The sequence below is a fragment of the Neovison vison genome, chromosome 7 (genome assembly GCF_020171115.1).
Source record: "Neovison vison isolate M4711 chromosome 7, ASM_NN_V1, whole genome shotgun sequence".
NCBI classification, from domain to species: domain Eukaryota; kingdom Metazoa; phylum Chordata; class Mammalia; order Carnivora; family Mustelidae; genus Neogale; species Neogale vison.
Genome location: NC_058097.1, coordinates 99,039,497 through 99,058,362, shown reverse-complemented (window position 1 = coordinate 99,058,362; position 18,866 = coordinate 99,039,497). Strand labels below are relative to the sequence as shown.

General features: G+C 43.7%; 2 protein-coding genes across 5 annotated transcripts in view; both read right to left on the bottom strand.

Annotated features, from left to right (window-relative positions):
- Positions 1-226: 226 nt before the first annotated feature.
- Positions 227-17,252, bottom strand: LOC122912245 (caspase-12-like). Of its 3 annotated transcripts, XM_044257750.1 has the most exons (13): positions 17,088-17,252; positions 15,666-15,914; positions 14,375-14,434; positions 14,072-14,206; positions 12,295-12,543; positions 10,911-10,970; positions 7,120-7,211; positions 6,524-6,697; positions 5,224-5,458; positions 4,482-4,628; positions 1,397-1,506; positions 950-1,069; positions 227-396 (listed from the first exon to the last, which is right to left on the bottom strand). In XM_044257750.1, the coding sequence occupies exons 1-12, from the start codon at positions 17,092-17,094 to the stop codon at positions 971-973; spliced, it is 1,617 nt and encodes a 538-aa protein (XP_044113685.1). In that variant the 5' UTR covers positions 17,095-17,252; the 3' UTR covers positions 227-396; positions 950-970. The 3 variants fall into 3 exon arrangements, with proteins under 3 accessions (XP_044113685.1, XP_044113687.1, XP_044113688.1); XM_044257752.1 differs by lacking the exon at positions 14,072-14,206; XM_044257753.1 differs by lacking the exons at positions 10,911-10,970; positions 12,295-12,543; positions 14,072-14,206.
- The window catches only part of LOC122912246 (caspase-1-like), a 26,907-nt gene continuing 23,933 nt past the window's right edge, over positions 15,893-18,866 (bottom strand). The window contains exon 10 of one of the 2 annotated variants that reach the window (XM_044257756.1): positions 15,893-15,914. The gene's annotated coding sequence lies outside the window, so the exon portion shown is untranslated. Of the gene's footprint in view, positions 15,915-17,237; positions 17,263-18,866 lie in introns of those variants that run through there. The other variant, XM_044257757.1, reaches the window with a different exon arrangement.

Below are 18,866 nucleotides of genomic sequence, written 5' to 3'. Positions count from 1 at the left end.
GAGTTCCAGGTCAAATATCAGTAACATGACCTCAAATGGAGAATAAATGAATGATCCTCTATGACAAAGATGCCATCCCAAGAACATAATCATTGCTTAATATCAGGATACCTATTAATGTGATCATATTATTTATCCATTAACTATTCTTTTCTGTTTTTCTATACTTGAACTTTGTTGTGCAGTGAAAATGATTTACTTCTACAATAGAATGAGAAAATAAATATTATTTTCAAAAAATTTTATTAAGCACTAATTCAGCAACACTATGACCATGGTTTTCACATGGCATTGTTTCAGGGTGGGCAAGTGGGAATTTTGGTAGAAAAATATTCACATTCAAACATTAACCTTTTAAAGTAGTAGATTCACAGAAAACAGAATGGCTCGATTTTCCTGGAAAAATTATAAAGAAGAAAACATAAGTAAAGATGTTATTGGAGGTAAGACATAAATAGCACTAATCTCTACTATGAGGTGTGCCTTACAGAAGGGCCATCCCCCACCCCCTTAGGGAAGGATCTGCCAGGAGCCTCACGGTCTCAGAATGGACCCAGCAGCCATCAGCTGGCCCCGTGGACCAGGCGGGCCTTGTCAGAAACAGAGGAATGAGACTCAGCCCACCTGACTTCTTGGGGAGGAAGCCACAGGTCACCTGCCCACACGAGGCCAGCTGTTTTACGCATGCGTCGGAACTAAATATTTTCCACTCACTAGGTAGGTCCTTGAGAGACATGAAGACTGAAGGATTTTCTAGCTGGTTACCATTAGACTTACAATTTCTGGTAATTTCAAAAGAAATCAGAGTTTTACCAGGGCCATTAAGAAAATGCAGAGGTGACTGTGGCTAGTGGGTGGCTGCCCTCTGTCCCTGCTCTCTGCTCTCTCTAGATTATACTCACAGACTCTGAGCAGGGAGCACCCAAGTCCGCTTCTTGGAGATGTTTACCTGAGACACTTCAGATGGATTTTAATTCCCAGGAAAGAGGTAGAAATATCGCGTCATGGATAACCTCTCAATCGTGGGCATCTGGATCATTGCGTTGGGTTTCTCGAATGCATTTTGAACCTGAGGTAGTAAAGAAAATCTTCGGAGATCAAGGCTGTGGCCAGGTAATACACAGAAGAAATTCTGAGCTTTTCCTTGGCTATAGTACATACATGAACAAAATAGTATCATCAAAAGCATTTTCTGAATAAGCAAGACTCAGAGCCCATGAAACTCATGCTGGTTCCAAGCAACACTTCAAAAAAAACCTCCTCTTTAAGCGAACCTGGGGTACCAGAAGGCATGGGATGACAGCTTAAGAGTTTTCAGGATTCCCCCCAAAAAAGGTTTGAAAATGGTTGCACAGTTTTCCGGGACATAACAGTGAAAAGACAAGAAGACCCCTACCTTTCGGAAAATCTCCTCCAAATGGTGACAACAAGAGTACTCTCCCAAGTAGTGGATAAGTTGGGAAATGAAGACAGACCCCTTTGTGTTCAATCTCCAGGAAACGTTATCTGCAAAGGAAAAGCATTAAAATATTGGGAGATGGGGCCTTTGTGTAAGTGTGGAGGAGTCTTAGAGTCATAGCTATTGGACACAGTTTGATGCCGGTGCTTTGAAGGAGAGACAAGTCTGGATAGAGCTGGTCAGAGGAGACCCTCGAGAGGCCTCAGTCATGAACGCCCTGCACATTCCTAAGCACAGAGCTATCCCCCGCCACTGCAGGGAGAGGGGAAGAATGGAATTCCTTCCAGCACTTACTGTATAATCAGAAAAAGGAACCTAGATCTCGCTGTTCCTTGAGTCTGAACCCCTCATCCACACTGTTGGCTACTATAGTGCTCGCTTTAGCAGCACATGTTCTAAAATTGGAACAACAGGTTGTTGGGTACTGTAATAGTTTACCGGTACTTTTTCATCAGGAACATCTTTTGAGCACCTGCTTTTCGTTACCATTGCAGTGTGATCCAGCCTCTCCCATCATCAAAATGCCAGTCGTCTCCTGTTTGTCCCTTTACCTGCGGCTGTCTCCCTTCCCAGGCTTGCCCTCCTAGCCCACGCACTGTAAGCTGCTGTCTCCCTACCGCCTGCCCTAACTTCACGTGGGGCTCTCCTACGGCCAGCTGTGACCTCCAAGTCATTAAACCTCATGGTCACTTACTGCACCTCACCTTTACCTGATGCCTCATTCAAATCAGAAAGGCCCTAGCCCCCACAGATTCTTTCCGGGTAACTGACAACACATACTCTTCTCACTTCGCTTTCTTATCCTCCAGCCATACTTCCTGAGTCCACTCGGATACCTGGGCCTTCGTTCTCTGCAGTTCAGCCTCCGCTTTGGGATGTCTTAGTCTGTTCTCTGTTTCTGGGTCATTTTTCCCATTGTTAGAACATTGAAGATAATGCTTAGGCAAGCATCTCCCCAAATCCTGATGCCGATCTCTGTTCTGCAGAGTAGCTCTTGTAACTCTCTTCCTTTCCTCCTGAAGTATGCTGAAGGTATCTCACACTCTCTCGCAGGATTCCCCTTCCGTTGAAGGCACAGGATCATCTCTGGTGACCTCGGGTGGCCTGTGTCACCCCGTCTTATTCAGCTGCCATATCTACTAAACAGCAGGTCATACAAATTTTCCATCCTAATTATTTCTGGATCTAACAGCTATGTCTTCCCAAGCCTGGTGTAGTCATCTGTGGCTTGTGAGACCCTGGTCACATTCTAACCTGTCTCCCCATGTCGCCTCTCGCTATGCCATAACCCATTCCCCACAGAATCCCCAGAGTGGACATCTAAAGATGTCGGTCTCATCTTTTCATGAGGTATGTTTCACCAAAATTTCTGATTACTATTAGTATAAGGCAATATTAGTAATAAAGCATGTCAATGTTAAAGATCAAATTCTTCCCTAACATATGAGGCCTCAAATTATACGGCCCCTGCCTATCCCTCCAATCTCCCTCTTGGTACCGGCCCCTGGCTCAGGGCTTCAGACACTCTGGCCCTGTTTTCCAGACCCTCTCTTTCCCAGGATCCTGTGTCCACTGTCCTCTGACCACTGACACAATTCACTCCTTCATTTTTCAACACATTTTTCCTGAATGCACGCAGCACAGTTGTCAAGCATTATTTATTTGTAAGAGGCTGTGCATGGGTTTTCCACTCAGTTCATCTCGGCCCCTCTGCTCTGACTACACTCCGTAAGGCTCTTCAAGCCCGGCGGCTTCAGCTATGCACCATGTGCCCAGAGCCGGTCTGTCTCAGTGCATCGCTATGTGTACAGAAAGGAATGGAGGACTTACACGTAGGACACTCTCTGCCCTTAACTAAAATAGTCTCTTAGAGCGTGCATCAGGCTGCATATGCCTTTTTAACTTCCTTTAGTAACTACAAGTGGAGAGCTCCTCTTTCCAATAAAACTTTATTCAAACTCCAACAGGTAAGACAAAGTAGAACTGCTCTTGGTATGGAATGGGTGTTCCTGGCACAGCCTGTGTCCTGTTTCCCCAGACGAGACTCAGGGCATCCTCTTGGGCTAGCAGAATCTCAGGCCCTCCCTGGACCCACAAATCAGAACTCTATTGTAGTGATATTCTGGGCACATCCAGGTTTGTATTAGAACTGTGACTTGTGCGGGGCACCTGGGTGGCTTAGTCAATTAAATGTCTGCCTTCAGCTCAGGTCATGATCTCAGGCTCCTGGGATCGAGCCCCACATCGGGCTCCCTGCTCAGTGGCAAGTCTGCTTCTCCCTCTCCCTCTGCCTGCTGCCGCCCCTGCTTGTGTTCTCTCTATATATATCAAATAAAATAAAATACAAAATCCTTAAAAAGAATTGTGACTTATGTAAACTAGATTCTGGAAGTTGCTCATGTTCTGTAAATCACTCATAAAACAAAATCATAGATGACCATTAAATAGATTTCCCACAGGTTTGACCATGATTGACTCTGCGTATCTTCTCTTTCTATCTTCTGTTATGTCTTTCCTGCCAAAGGAGGATTTCCAGTCATTGGCTACATTATATGGAAGTCAGGCATTTGAATGTTAACTAATTTTTTAAGACTAGATTCAGATAACCAGCCAAGAGGTTCTAGAATATGTGAAGCAAGTGTTAAAATTGTTACTGATTGCCTTGTTTAATTGCTAGTAGATGATCAGCTGACCAAACCATGGGACTAACATACACTTCTGGGCCAGTGCTATATTCAGCAACAAGCAAACAAACAAAAACCAACTCTTCATTTATTTAAACTTCACTGGCTTAAGTTCAGATCCTCACCAAAGTCCAGTTTACTTTAAAAGTTTCCTCCAAATTCAAGACTTACAGCTTTCAAGTTATAAAAGTAATCTCAATGTTCTAAACTTCTTCTGTACATCAAACCTCTCGTTAGAGAAGAAACGCTCTGCTGTTAGTGATCAGGTTGGATCCTAGCCAAGCCTGGGACCTGGAAACTGCTAGGAGATGGAGAGACTGCCCTCTGAAGTCACTTACGTGGAGTTGAAGATTTGAAAGCGATGAAGTCCTTCTCTATGTGGGTCTTTTTTATGGCATCACTGGAGATGTAGCGCTCCAAGGGCTGGTAACATGTCCACGCAAGTGCTTCTCCCATGTCAGTCACCCAGACGGCCCCGTCACCTCCTGGGAGAGACACCTCTGTCTTACGAAAGAAGTTACACACACAGAGACGCACAGAATCTCTTCTACCATGCTACCCTTACTGCAGTACATTCCAGTATGGGATTTATTAAAAATGCAAGGGTGTTACTGCTAGAAAAACCACCTCACTGAATGCAGAACATACAGAGCCCACTTATATTTAGTATGACCCAAAGGAACAGGACCAGGACACTAGTTATTATTCTAGTGTGCTTCACACTTCTTAAAAATTATACAGGCTTAATTTTTTTTAAGATGACTTATTTATTTTTTTGAGAGAGCGAGCAAGTGTGTAAACACACAAAAAAGCAGCAGAGAGGGAGAAGCAGACTTTCTGCTGAGCAGAGAGCCAGATGTGGGGCTCGATCCCAGGACCCTGGAATCATGATCTGAGCTGAAGGCAGACCCTTAACGACTGAGCCACCCAGGCGCCCCCAGACTTCATTTCTTCCTTGACTGGACGTGAGTGCAGTTCTAAAATGTTGTCTGTGTCACTCGTCCCTGGGAACATGAAGGTGAGCTGCTAGGCAAATAGGAGGTTCACGGCCCCTCCCTGGGTGCCCCCACCCCTACTCACTGCCTCGGCAGGCCTGCGTGATGATGACCTTGGGCTTGTCCTTGAGACCGTGGCAGCTACGGTTGTTGAAAATCTGGAAGATGGTATCATCGGGAAGAATGTCCGGCTCTTCATCTCTGTGCTTCCTGCCACAGATCCCGTCCAGGGTGCCGTGGGACATGAACACCAGGAACGTGCTGTCCGAGAACTGGTGCTCCGGGCGGGTGGCGAAGTTCTTCAGCTCCGTTATAATTTCCTGAAAGAGTCTCTGGAGTTACTACCTAGAAACTCTCCATACACAGTGTGTGCTCAGAGAGTAGACAGAGGCATTAACGAATCAGATGGCATGGACAGAATGGAATTGTAAGAGAAATTTCATCCTGACATAAAAGCAGAAATTTAGACATATAGAAGGTAAAGGCTAGCAGGGAGTTTTGTTTTGTTTTTCAAGACTTATTTATTTATTTGAGAGAGGGAATGAGAGAGGGAATTGGGGGAGGAACAGAGGGAGAGAGACTCAAGCAATCTCCATGCTGAGCACGGAGCCCAACACGGGGCTTGGTCTCAGGATGCTGAGATCACGACCTGAGCCGAATCCAAGACTGCAATGCTCAAACCACTATGCCCCCCAGGCACCCCTAGAGAGATTTCCATCCAGTGTGTAGCCCACTGGTTTTCAGTGGAAACCTAGGCTGGGGGAGGTGCTGGGAGGTGGAGTATAAGGAAGGGCACGTGAGGTGGCAGGTCTCCTACCAGAAGGCTTTGCTTTCATCTGTATTAGATGTTGGGGTTCCCCCAAGTTTTCATTAAAAAAGAGTAATAGTAAGGGACTGGTTCTTACTGACATAAAGTAGAGATACTTAACAAATTCCTTCTGAGGTTTAAAATGGTCTAGCCAAAGTCACCCGTGGTATTTCTTCGGTAGAGCCGGGATCACAACGTTCTGTGTATGTGAGCATTCCCGGTTTTTTGCTGTTGTTGTTTGTTTGTTTGTTTGTTTGTTTGACTGCATACTTGGCTTTACATTTAGACACGTAATACTGAAATTGTAAAGGGCTCAGGGTTGTGTCTCACAAAGACTATCAAGTCATTGGTGCCTTCCTAATGGAGAGCGTTAGAAAGATCCAGCGTTTTTAGTGAAGTACTACTCTATAAATCTTTGCTAATGAAAGTGTGCATTGGAAGAGGCTGAAACCCAGGGGTGCCCATTCTGGAGAAGGAGAACTCCTGTAACATATACTATACTCTTCCAGCTGTGAGGGAAGAAGTCCAGGAAAGAAAGGGAAGGAAGGAAGTTTATCGCACTGTCCTAAGGCATTACCAGAGCTGTGAGATTTTCCTTTATGACCACTGAATATCCAAGGTTTTCAAGGAGGCCTTGCATCCCCAAAATGTCATTTTCAGAGCCTTCTCTCTCAGAAAGATGGTCAAATACTTTGTTACAAATGATGAGGGCCAGGCGGGTTCGGCCCTCCTTCTCCATCACTGGATATACCTGCAAATAACAGGCACAGGGTAAGTTCCATGTGGGCTGCCCACTTTCGCCTCTGAAGTCCACCCAAAGCAGACCATTAGGATTACAGAACGGATGCCTGAAGGACTTGGGGATGGAAATAGGTGTTCAGGAAGAAAGACATAGGACTCTAGACTGAAAACGTGTACCATAGCTGAGCATGCACTCTGGAGACCTGGATTTGGTCGTTCGTGGGGAGAAGTTTCAGGGATGTTGGAGGATGTGCTGAAACAGACAGGAAATTGGACGGAAGGGCCACTTACTTAGATTACATGATTAAATAACATTCTATGCCCTTTGGGCTAATCCAAAGGCGTCTGTATCAAGAGCTAAAATTGCCAGTGAGTTCCCAGTATGCGGTTTGAATGGACAGTCGTGTGTGTTTCTTTTTCAAAGCGTGTTACCTCCTGGACTCTCACAGTCTTCGGTTCTTGAGAATGCTTGCAGGGACAAATCTTCACCATGTCCATTGAGGAAGCTTGGATTTCCTGAATAACTGAGAGAAAAAAATAACTCTTGAGGGAGTAGCACCCCCCAGCCTTGCACATACAAATATCTTTTCACTGGACTCTCATTCTTGAAAACGCTTACTGCCATCCCTTCAAAAAGCTTAATATAACAGAAAACCATTTTGTATTTAAAAAGAAATGACAAAAACAAAAGTCTTGAGTGCTCCTTCCTTCTTTTTGCTTCTCACTGACCCTACCACCAGTTTCTGTTTTTGTCAGTGGCCATGATATGGGCTAATCTTTCATACCCAGCACATTAGACTCACTTGTGCGCAGTACCCAAGATTTGCAAGGAAGCCTCTTGTTCATCTGACCTGGTCAAGTCATTATTCAGATATCTGAACTCCACTCACAATATCCCTACTGTGTTATTACCACTAGTGAAATGTCTCCATTAATGGGGGAATGTGCATGTTCTAAAGCACTCTAAACAGTCCTGAGGGTCACAACGAGTGAACCTTGTAGGTACTGGTATGTATTTCCTGCATTGAGACCATCCAGAAAATGTCTAATTCCTTGCCCACTGAAAGCTGATGAATATTTCTTTGGCTTCCATATAGCTTACCTTGTGTTTTGATTATTTTATGTAAATGCCCCCAGAAGAATAATGATGATATTTAATCTTAATTATGTTTAGTGTATGGTAAGCTTAATTAGGACAGGAAAGGTGTATTTAAGTTTTGTTATATCCAGCATCTTGAAAGATTGATTGTCTGGCACAGATTAAAAGTTTATAACTGATTGTTAATGAATCATTACCTTCAAATACTTGAAAATAGCCACCAACGATCCACCCCACCCCCTGCCTTTTGTTTTTCCATAGGGAAACAAGCCTTCCTCTGTTCCTTCTACTATTTTTTTGTAAGAATGAGTTCACCTTTGAAGCAACCAGTCTGTTAATTTGCCTGTATCTCTCCCCATCTAGTGTCCTTCCCTTCCCAATAAAAAGAAGAAATACACTTCCTCCTGTCTAAGTGACTCTTCTTGTGCCCTGAGTTCCAATTCCTCTCTACTGCAAGAACTTGACTCAGGCCTTTATTCAGCTCTGTCCTAGCCCTGTCTCGCCCTGCCCCCTGGCAAATCCCACGCTTTCACACCCTGCTCTCTCAGACACCTCCACTCCAAGCCCTTCCCCTCTAGCTGTTGCTCTGGGGCTGGGCTCCACAGCTCAGCACAATTCCTTAAAGGCGATGTTCCACAGCCTGTTTCCATTTTCCCAATCTCATTTTGTTCTTATATGCAACACACACTGGCTGTCACTGTCACCCTCAGATCCTTGGGATCAAGGTTCCCACTGACCATTTGCTGCTATTTCAGCATTTAACCTGGCAGAACACATCTTCTCCCTTCAGCACCTCTCCATGCTTCTGCGATGCTGTGTGTTGTGGCTGCTCTTCCTCAAGCTGCTGGCTCTCAGCTCTGTCGCTGCACAGCGAAAAGTTAGGCCTTTCTACATTGGACCCTCTGTTATCCTCTGTGAGCACCAGTGCCCAGGTGGCCTCTTCAAGACATCATCTTACCTACTGTCTGCATGCTCCTGAATCCCCAGAGCTAGTCCCAAGCCTGGTTCTTCTGTGAACAACTCAGTTGAATCCACCTGTGTATTTTCAGTGTCTACCCCTGGGATGTACTACACGCGTCAAAGTGGACATGTGCGGGGAGAGACCCCTAATGTTTGTCCGTGCCTGGACATCTGGTTCTCCTGAGTTTTCCCTCAACTACAAGTTTTCTTCTACATCACTTAATTAAAACCTTCACCTAGCTACCAGCCAAAACCAAGATTCATCCTGATTCCTCTTCTTCCTACATTAGCCAACACTCTACCCATCCATAGTTTTTTTGACTCTAGCTCCAAAAGATGTCAGATATCACCATTTGTCTTCTTCTGCATTGGTACAACCCCAACCTAAGTTAATATCTCTCAGCTGAAATATTTGAATACCTTTGGCTTTTCTGATGCTATGCTTGCTTATCATTCCTCCATTTAAAAACTCCTAAAGACTTTCTATTGCAAAAAATATCCAGTTCATTCTCACTTCCACGAAGGCCCAGAGTGATATGGCAGCTTCAGCAGGAGTCCGGAACAGCTCCGCCTACCATGTCCTCCCAGTTTGCTACTCCCCCATCAGATTGGCCTTATGGCATGGCACGTCCATCTCTGCTCAGCCCCCATGGGCTTGCTGCCCTTCCAGGGGATGCTTTTGCTTTAGAGTGTGGCACAACCCTCCCCCTCTCTGTTGTTCAAGCATGTACTGAAATATCACCCCAAATGAGTTCTCATAATTATTCACTGGGGCCCACCTGCCTCACCTCTTTTCTCTTGTCCATTCCCTGAATTGTACTATTTATTTTTCATATGTACAAAGTCTGCACCTTCATTACACTGTCAACTCCATGAAAGCAAGATCTTGACCTATCTTGCTTACTGCTAGAAACAGTGATTAGAATGGTAGACAGTAGGTGTTCAGTTGATACGTGTGTATAATGGATACAACAGCGACTAAAGATTACAAGGTGTTCGTGCCTTTGGAAGCTTGTCCCGGACTTCTGAAAATATGGTGCTCACAACTCAACACTCCAGTAGCCCCTTTCTAGACACTGCAGTTCCTTGGTGGGGTGCAGTAACTCATCCATTTCTCTAGTGATCACACAGTATATACATCTAGTCCTGTTGTGTGTTTCTTTTTTGTTGTTTTTTTAAAGATTTTATTTATTTGACAGAGAGATCGCAAGGAGGCAGAGGCAGGCAGAGAGAGAGAGTGGGGGAAGCAGGTTCCCCGCTGAGCAGAGAGCTCAATGTGGGGCTCGACCCCAGGACCCTGAGATCATGACCTGAGCCGAAGGCAGAGGCTTAACCCACTGAGCCACCCAGGGGCCCCTTGTTGTGTGTTTCTAAACGTGCTTTTCTTAAACAAATCCTTGTCCTGTTCGTACAGTTGTTACTTGCTTATCTGTTTGATGTCTTGTGAATCTTTTAAAGATGTTATTAATCTCACTGAAAACTATGAGTCTCAGAAAGGTTGGGTCATTCACAGCAGAGACCATGGTTAGTCAGTGGCCGTGTTGGGCTCAGAGTCGAGATTGCCTGGGTTTTATTCCAGTTCTCTTACCACTATAGCATACGGCTTCCCCATCTGCCTTAGCTCACAGAATGTCACCAAGCATCCATGACCTTGCCTGTCACAGGCAGAAGCCATGTGTGTGGCCTCCAGCCTTCTGCCTAATTTCATGATCTTCACTTGCACTTCCAGATTGTTAGAGGATGAACGAGTGGGGATATGAACGCCGACCTTACTTTGTCTCGGGTGGCACAGAAGGAAGAAATCACCCAGAATTTCTGAACCCATCTCTGGTCTCTCCACTGTGACTTAGGGCCCCTATTACTTAGGGCCTTACCCTGAGGGACGCATGAGGGTTTGCATGAGCCACTGGGTTTGGTGGCACCTGCCAAAGGGAGAGCCAATGCCTGGGACGGCCCAGCATTTTCTTCTCCACTTTCTTCACCATTATTTTAGATTCTGAAGTGGAATGAACAAAAAGTTAAGGATCAATGCTGAATGCTGAAAGTTATTTCTAGAGATGGAAAGTGAGTAAAAACACAGCTTCCTATGTCTTGACTATAGTGCCTTCTGACAGCCCTAGATGTCCGAGTTTTCATTGGTGATCTGAGATTTGATGGCACTTACCTGTCAAAGAAGATGACTCACTGCTCTCAGATTCCTCATCCTCATTTTCAGCATGAGATTCTGAAAGAATAGGAAAAGGACATTTGTTAACAGAACTGGGTTTCTAGAATCTACACACATGGAACTCCCTCTCACTCACAAGAAACTGATGATGTTTGGCCTGGGGTGACCCTATGAAGCATGGAAATCTGGTTCATTGTCTGAGCTCCACATTTGTCTTAGAGGACTGTGACTTTGTGCCAGGTGAAGGAGGAAGCAGAGTTTCTGTAACACAGTGAAGAGCTCATTATGTCCCTGCTTACATAATTCAAGGAATAATCAAATTCTTTAATCAAGGCTTTTCTGCAGTAGCATTTTTCATTCTGAGGAAAGAATGTACACACGTCTATAAACTTAGGTAGTCTTTCAGCAACCACAAAATGATCCCAAAAGGATGTCCTCAGTAGTGGGAACACTCGCATGTATATATTGTCCTCTAGAGTAGGAGTCAGGAAACTCCAACCTAGAGACCAAGGTCAGCTCAACAGCAGTTTTTGTTAATAAAGCTTTATCGGAACACATCCACAGCCATTTTGTACTTAGTATGTATTGCTAAGTTTATGTCACGGCATCAGATTTGAGTCACTGTGACAGAGAACGTTTGAGCCGAAAAACATAAAATAGTGACTCCCCTGACTCTTCAAAGAGAGAGTGAGCCAACCCGTGCTTCCTAGAGAAGGACACACTCATGTTCCACTAATGCTCCTCAAATTCCCTAGGTACTCCTTTCACAAAGACAGTCTAGGTTCTCAGAGATTCATGCCTTGGGCCAAGCCCCAGCTAAGCAGAAGACGGTGGATTGCTGTGTGGGGGTTTTTTGTGTTTTTTTTTTTCTATTGAGCATTTTATAGGTGGGAATAACTCTGGAGTCTAGAGTGTGGCCAGAGTAGCAGAGATTAGCTAAGGGCTGTCCCTGAATTTACTAGAGCTCCAGACCATTCATGCATTTCACAAGTAATTACTGAGCACCTGTAATGTGTCAGGTGCCATTTCCATGAGTTGGGGCTCTCTTGATAAACAAAGCACACAAAGTTCCATGCTTCATGGGCTTTACGTTTTAGCAAGGGGACATATAATACAGTGAACAGGAAATGTTATGGGATGATTGAAGGTGACAGTTGCTGAGGGAAATAGATGTGTCAGAGTATAAAGTGATTTTGGATGCTGGCACATGGACTGGGCCGGGGTTTACAGGACCTTTTGCCATCTTTTATAAGGTCATCAGGCAAAGAAACTACTAGAGATGTGGATAGTTCTCCATTTGCAAATAGAAATAAGAAGACAGAGACTGCATAAGAGAGCAGATAAAGAAGAAGTTAGTAGTCGTTTGGCTCAAGATACTCACTTATACTCAGCAGTCTCCTGGAATTGAAGAAATGGTCCTTAAGTACTTTGCCTACCATTTGAGTTTTCTCAGTAAAATCACTAACCAGGTTTTCAGTCTTATTCACGATGACATTTACTGTGTTTCCTATTGTTTGTAACTCTTGCTTATCTATCACCTTCTTTTCCTTCAAGTCCTCCAAGACGCCACCAAGCACGGTGCTGGCAATCACCTTTATCTCGTTAACTGGGTCTCTTGGTGGTCTCTTCTCTGTGAGAACAATAGGATTTTAGGAATTGACAGGATGTTAGATCTCTGATTTAGGCCCAGGGTTCTCAAATTTAACAAGGGAGAAAGTATCTGAGAGCATGGTGAACAGAGCTTCCTGCATGCTATTCCTAGAAATTTGATTTAATAGGTCAGAGTAGAGTGCATTATTTGTATTTCTAATTATGCTTTTGTTGACTCTACCTCCAGAGGAAGTCCAGGTGTCACAAATTATCATCCTCCCCATTGGTACAACCCCTGCTTCAAGCTATTATCTCTTAACTGAAATATTTGGCCTTTCTGATGCCATGCTTGCTTATCATTTCTCCATTTAAAAACTCCTAAAGACTTCCTATTGCAAATAATATCCAGTTCATTCTCACTTCCACGAAGGCCCAGAGTGGTATGGCAGCTTCAGCAGGAATCCGGAACAGCTCCTCCTACCATGTCCTCCCAGTTTGCTACTCCCCCATCAGATTGGCTTTATGGCATGGCACGTCCATCTCTGCTCAGCCCCCATGGGCTTGCTGCCCTTCCAGGGGATGCTTTTGCTTTAGAGTGTGGCACAACCCTCCCCCTCTCTGTTGTTCAAGCATGTACTGAAATATCACCCCAAATGAGTTCTTATAATTATTCACTGGGGCCCACCTGCCTCACCTCTTTTCTCTTGTCCATTCCCTGAACTGTACTATTTATTTTTCATATGTACTAAGCGTGCACCTTCACTACACTGTCAACTCCATGAAAGCAAGATCTTGACCTATCTTGCTTACTGCTAGAAACAGTGATTAGAATGGTAGACAGTAGGTGTTCAGTTGATATGTGTGTATAATGGATACAACAGTGACTAAAGATTACAAGGTGTTCGTGCTTTTGGAAGCTTGTCCCGGACTTCTTGAAAATATGGTGCACACGACTCAACACCAGTAGCCCCTTTCTAGACACTGCAGTTCCTTGGTGGGGTGCAGTAACTCATCCATTTCTCTAGTGATCGCACAGTATGTGCGTCTAGTCCTGTTGTGTGTTTCTTAACGTGCTTTTCTTAACCAAATCCTTGTCCTGTTCGTACAGTTGTTACTTGCTTATCTGTTTGATGTCTTGTGAATCTTTTAAAGATGTTATTAATCTCATTGAAAACTATGAGTCTCAGAAAGGTTGGGTCATTCACAGCAGAGACCATGGTTAGTCAGTGGCCGTGTTGGGCTCAGAGTTGAGATTGCCTGGGTTTTATTCCAGTTCTCTTACCACTATAGCATACAGCTTCCCCGTCTGCCTTAGCTCACAGAATGTCACCAAGCATCCATGACCTTGCCTGTCACAGGCAGAAGCCATGTGTGTGGCCTCCAGCCTTCTGCCTAATTTCATGATCTTCACTTGCACTTCCAGATTGTTAGAGGATGAACGAGTGGGGATATGAACGCCGACCTTACTTTGTCTCGGGTGGCACAGAAGGAAGAAATCACCCAGAATTTCTGAACCCATCTCTGGTCTCTCCACTGTGACTTAGGGCCCCTATTACTTAGGGCCTTACCCTGAGTGACGCATGAGGGTTTACATGAGCCACTGGGTTTGGTGGCACCTGCCAAAGGGAGAGCCAATGCCTGGGACGGCCAGGCATTTTCTTCTTCTCCACTTTCACTTTCGCTTTCACTTTCATCTTCAGATTCTGAAGTGGAATGAACAAAAAGTTAAGGATCAATGCTGAATGCTGAAAGTTATTTCTAGAGATGGAAAGTGAGTAAAAACACAGCTTCCTATGTCTTGACTATAGTGCCTTCTGACAGCCCTAGATGTCCGAGTTTTCATTGGTGATCTGAGATTTGATGGCACTTACCTGTCAAAGAAGATGACTCACTGCTCTCAGATTCCTCATCCTCATTTTCAGCATGAGATTCTGAAAGAATAGGAAAAGGACATTTGTTAACAGAACTGGGTTTCTAGAATCTACACACATGGAACTCCCTCTCACTCACAAGAAACTGATGATGTTTGGCCTGGGGTGACCCTATGAAGCATGGAAATCTGGTTCATTGTCTGAGCTCCACATTTGTCTTAGAGGACTGTGACTTTGTGCCAGGTGAAGGAGGAAGCAGAGTTTCTGTAACACAGTGAAGAGCTCATTATGTCCCTGCTTACATAATTCAAGGAATAATCAAATTCTTTAATCAAGGCTTTTCTGCAGTAGCATTTTTCATTCTGAGGAAAGAATGTACACACGTCTATAAACTTAGGTAGTCTTTCAGCAACCACAAAATGATCCCAAAAGGATGTCCTCAGTAGTGGGAACACTCGCATGTATATATTGTCCTCTAGAGTAGGAGTCAGGAAACTCCAACCTAGAGACCAAGGTCAGCTCAACAGCAGTTTTTGTTAATAAAGCTTTATCGGAACACATCCACAGCCATTTTGTACTTAGTATGTATTGCTAAGTTTATGTCACGGCATCAGATTTGAGTCACTGTGACAGAGAACGTTTGAGCCGAAAAACATAAAATAGTGACTCCCCTGACTCTTCAAAGAGAGAGTGAGCCAACCCGTGCTTCCTAGAGAAGGACACACTCATGTTCCACTAATGCTCCTCAAATTCCCTAGGTACTCCTTTCACAAAGACAGTCTAGGTTCTCAGAGATTCATGCCTTGGGCCAAGCCCCAGCTAAGCAGAAGACGGTGGATTGCTGTGTGGGGGTTTTTTGTGTTTTTTTTTTTCTATTGAGCATTTTATAGGTGGGAATAACTCTGGAGTCTAGAGTGTGGCCAGAGTAGCAGAGATTAGCTAAGGGCTGTCCCTGAATTTACTAGAGCTCCAGACCATTCATGCATTTCACAAGTAATTACTGAGCACCTGTAATGTGTCAGGTGCCATTTCCATGAGTTGGGGCTCTCTTGATAAACAAAGCACACAAAGTTCCATGCTTCATGGGCTTTACGTTTTAGCAAGGGGACATATAATACAGTGAACAGGAAATGTTAAGGGGTGATTGAAGTTGACAGTTGCTGAGGGAAGGCAAAGAAAGTACTGGAGATGCAGACAATTTGTTTTCTACTTGCAAATAGAAATAAAACAGATATTGCATAGGAGGGCAGATAAAGAATAAGTTAGGAGTCCTTTGGCCCAAGATACTCACTCAAACTCAGCAGGCTTTTGGAATTGACGAGACGGTCCATAAATACTTGACCTACCACTTGAGTTTTCTCAGAGAGATCATCAACCAGGTTTTCAGTCTTATTCACAATGAAGTTCACTTTTTTCCCTATTGTTTGTAAGTCACGTTTATCTAATACCTTCTTTTCCTTCAAGTCTTCCAAGAAGCCACCAAGCATGGTGCTGGCAACCATCTTTATTTCTTTAACTGGGTCTTGTGGCGATCTCTTCTCTGTGAGGACAATACGATTTTAGGAATTGCAGGATGTTAGGTCTCTGATTTAGGTGCGTGGTTCTCAAATTTAACAAAGAAGGGAGTATCTGAGAGGGAGACGAACAGAGCTTCCTGCACCCTATTCCCAGAAATCTGATTTGATAGGACAGGGTGGAGCACATCAATCTTTATTTCCACCCGTGTCTTAGGTGATATTAAAGTTACTGTTCTGAGGATCACACACAGAGAAGCACCGATCTTCCCCAAACCTGTGCTTTCTACTGGTAGAGAAAGTGAGCCTCGGGGAAGGAAAGCAACTTAAACAACTTCATTAAGTTGCTCCATTAGTGATGGCTGCCTCATTTCAGCTTGGTATCACCTGTGATTGCTTCCCTTCCTGTCACTTTTATCAATCTCTCTTTTAAAAACACACTGTAGCTAGTATGTGTAGATGTAAAGCGTGGAAGTATTATCATCTGTGGCAAAATGCACGTTTGTTTCCCTGGCCAGGGCTGGCAGGGCGGGTCTGTATTCTGAGATTGAGAGCACACATTGTGGCTGGCTTGCTCACTGCTGGAAACAAGAGGTCATACAGAGAGCGGAAATAGGGAGGAAGTGAAATACACTCTCGTCAGCTGAATAGCCCTTCACTCTGATGAGAACACTAAAGAAATGGTTAGAAACCTCAGGGGACACCTCAGTGGCCCAGTGGGTTAAAGCCTCTGCCTTCGGCTTGGGTCATGATGCCAGGGTCCTGGGATTGGGACCGCTCATTGGGCTCTCTGCTCAGACCCTCTCTCTCTGTCTGCCTGCCTCTCTGTCTACTTGTGGTGGTCTCTGTCTGTCAAAAATATAAATAAAATCTTAAAAAAAAAAAAAGAAAGAAATCTCAGTCAATATGAATTCAAAGAAAAGACTAAAATCTTAGGAATGTTCTGAGAATGTAGATCCAGAATTTTTACACTTCCTTCCCCCCCCCCACAAAAGCCGTAGCTTCTCTGCTAATATGCTTTGTCTGATAGCACACTTGCTTGCTGTGCCCCAAGCTCCCCATCCCTCACATTCCCAGAGTAAAACAGCCCTGTCTCATGAGAGCCCCCTTCGGGGCTCCATCTCCTGTCCTGCCCTCCTTCCTGAGCTGTCACTCCCCCAAAACACAGACATAAATGACAGAAAACCGGAGACACTCACCAGCCATTGCTGTTCTGTCTCTCTGGGCAGGAAAGTAGTGAAAATGAAAGCAGCCTTCTCCCTTTGCTCTCAGTGTTCTGGCATGCTGGTATTGCCTAAATGGGAAACTACAGCCTTTCAAGTTCTCTGGTCTGTGTGGAGATAGAATTTGACTTTTCCGATACGTATCTTACTTCTACTAGAAAACAGGAAGCAAACATGTCTTTTCTCTTTATTCTCACACAGTTTCTCTGTTCTGTTTTGCAGTCTATTTTGAAGTCAAATGGACCCTCTGTGCCACCCCATAGCCACGAAATGGCAGAGAGGCCTCACCACAGACACCCACTCAGCCCCTGAAGTAAGGTGTGAGTTTGCAAGACTTAAGGGGACCAGGAAACTGACTGGAGCCCGACACATAGTGCTATTTCTGATACCATTTTTAAAAACGGAGGTATGTGATCTCTTCTCTCTTTCCTGATCTGTGTACTGGTCAGCACTGGGAAAACGTGTATATTTTAGTATACTGACTCTTTTACTCAAGATTAGTTTTTTAAACAATAGATGTTTGCTATAAAAATTAAATAATGCACATTTTATGAAATGTAGTAAGATCATCAGCCTTCTTTAATCTCATGCCACAAATTAACCACAATTATATGCTTAGCTTACATTGGTAAGAATTCTTATCCTGTGCTTTTAAAAAGCACTCAGTATAGTACTGATTTATTGATGGCTGCTATCACGAGTATCTTTGTTTCCTTTGGTCTGACTATAAACTCAACTCTGACTTGGTTTTGCCATTGTGATGCAGTAAGTGGACCCTGTGAAGCTCTTTGCCAGGCCAGTAGACATGTAACCCATTTCTTCCTCTTGGACACATGACTGCCCACATGAACAAGACTGGGGTAGCTTGCTAGAGACATCACATGGAGATGCCTACCCCGTGTGCAGATGATCTCAGGCACTTGGATAACCCCAGAGACAAGAAGAACCACAGAACTGATAATCAACTTGTGAACAATAGTAAAGGCCCATTGTTTTAAGTCACTGTGTTTTGGGGCAGTTTCTCACCAATAGAGAAACACATACTTATCAATAACTTTTTTCCCATGTCATCAACAGTTGGCTTTTTATAATTTCCCAATGTATGAAAGACATTTGTAAGAATCAAAGTACCTTAGGAACTATTTCATTTTTTTAATGACCATATAGTATTAACAGTGTTCATAGATTATAAGTTTTAAATGTTCTATCAAAGTAATATATGCAGCAGGCATCTAATTCAGTTGTACAGAAAAGTGCATAATAGAAAACATATTCTCCAGTACAACTCTCCCATCTTCAGTCCCATATTCTACATGTAATTTCCCTAAATTATTCATTTTTGTTTTCTTATGCTGATTTTCAGATCTTTCAATAACACGCATATTTTATCCCTCTGTTTTTTGATAGACCAAATACAACAATGTTCTTGACTACCTCTTATGAAAAATAAGATGTAGTTAACTTACCCTGCCCTACTCCCCATGCGGCATAATATTTCATGATATAATGATTTTTAATTCTTTTCTTGATTAATTTTTAAATATCAAATACTATATTTAAAAATTACAAAATACACAAATAAGGAAATAATCCTGAAAGCAGCAAAAGAAAAAAAAAAAAAACCCTTAACCTACAAGAGAAGACAAATAAGGTTGACAGCAGGTCTATCCACAAAAACTTGGCAGGCCAAAAGAAAGTGGCATGATGTATTCAATGTACTGAATGGGAAAATACGCAGCCAAGAATACTCAATCA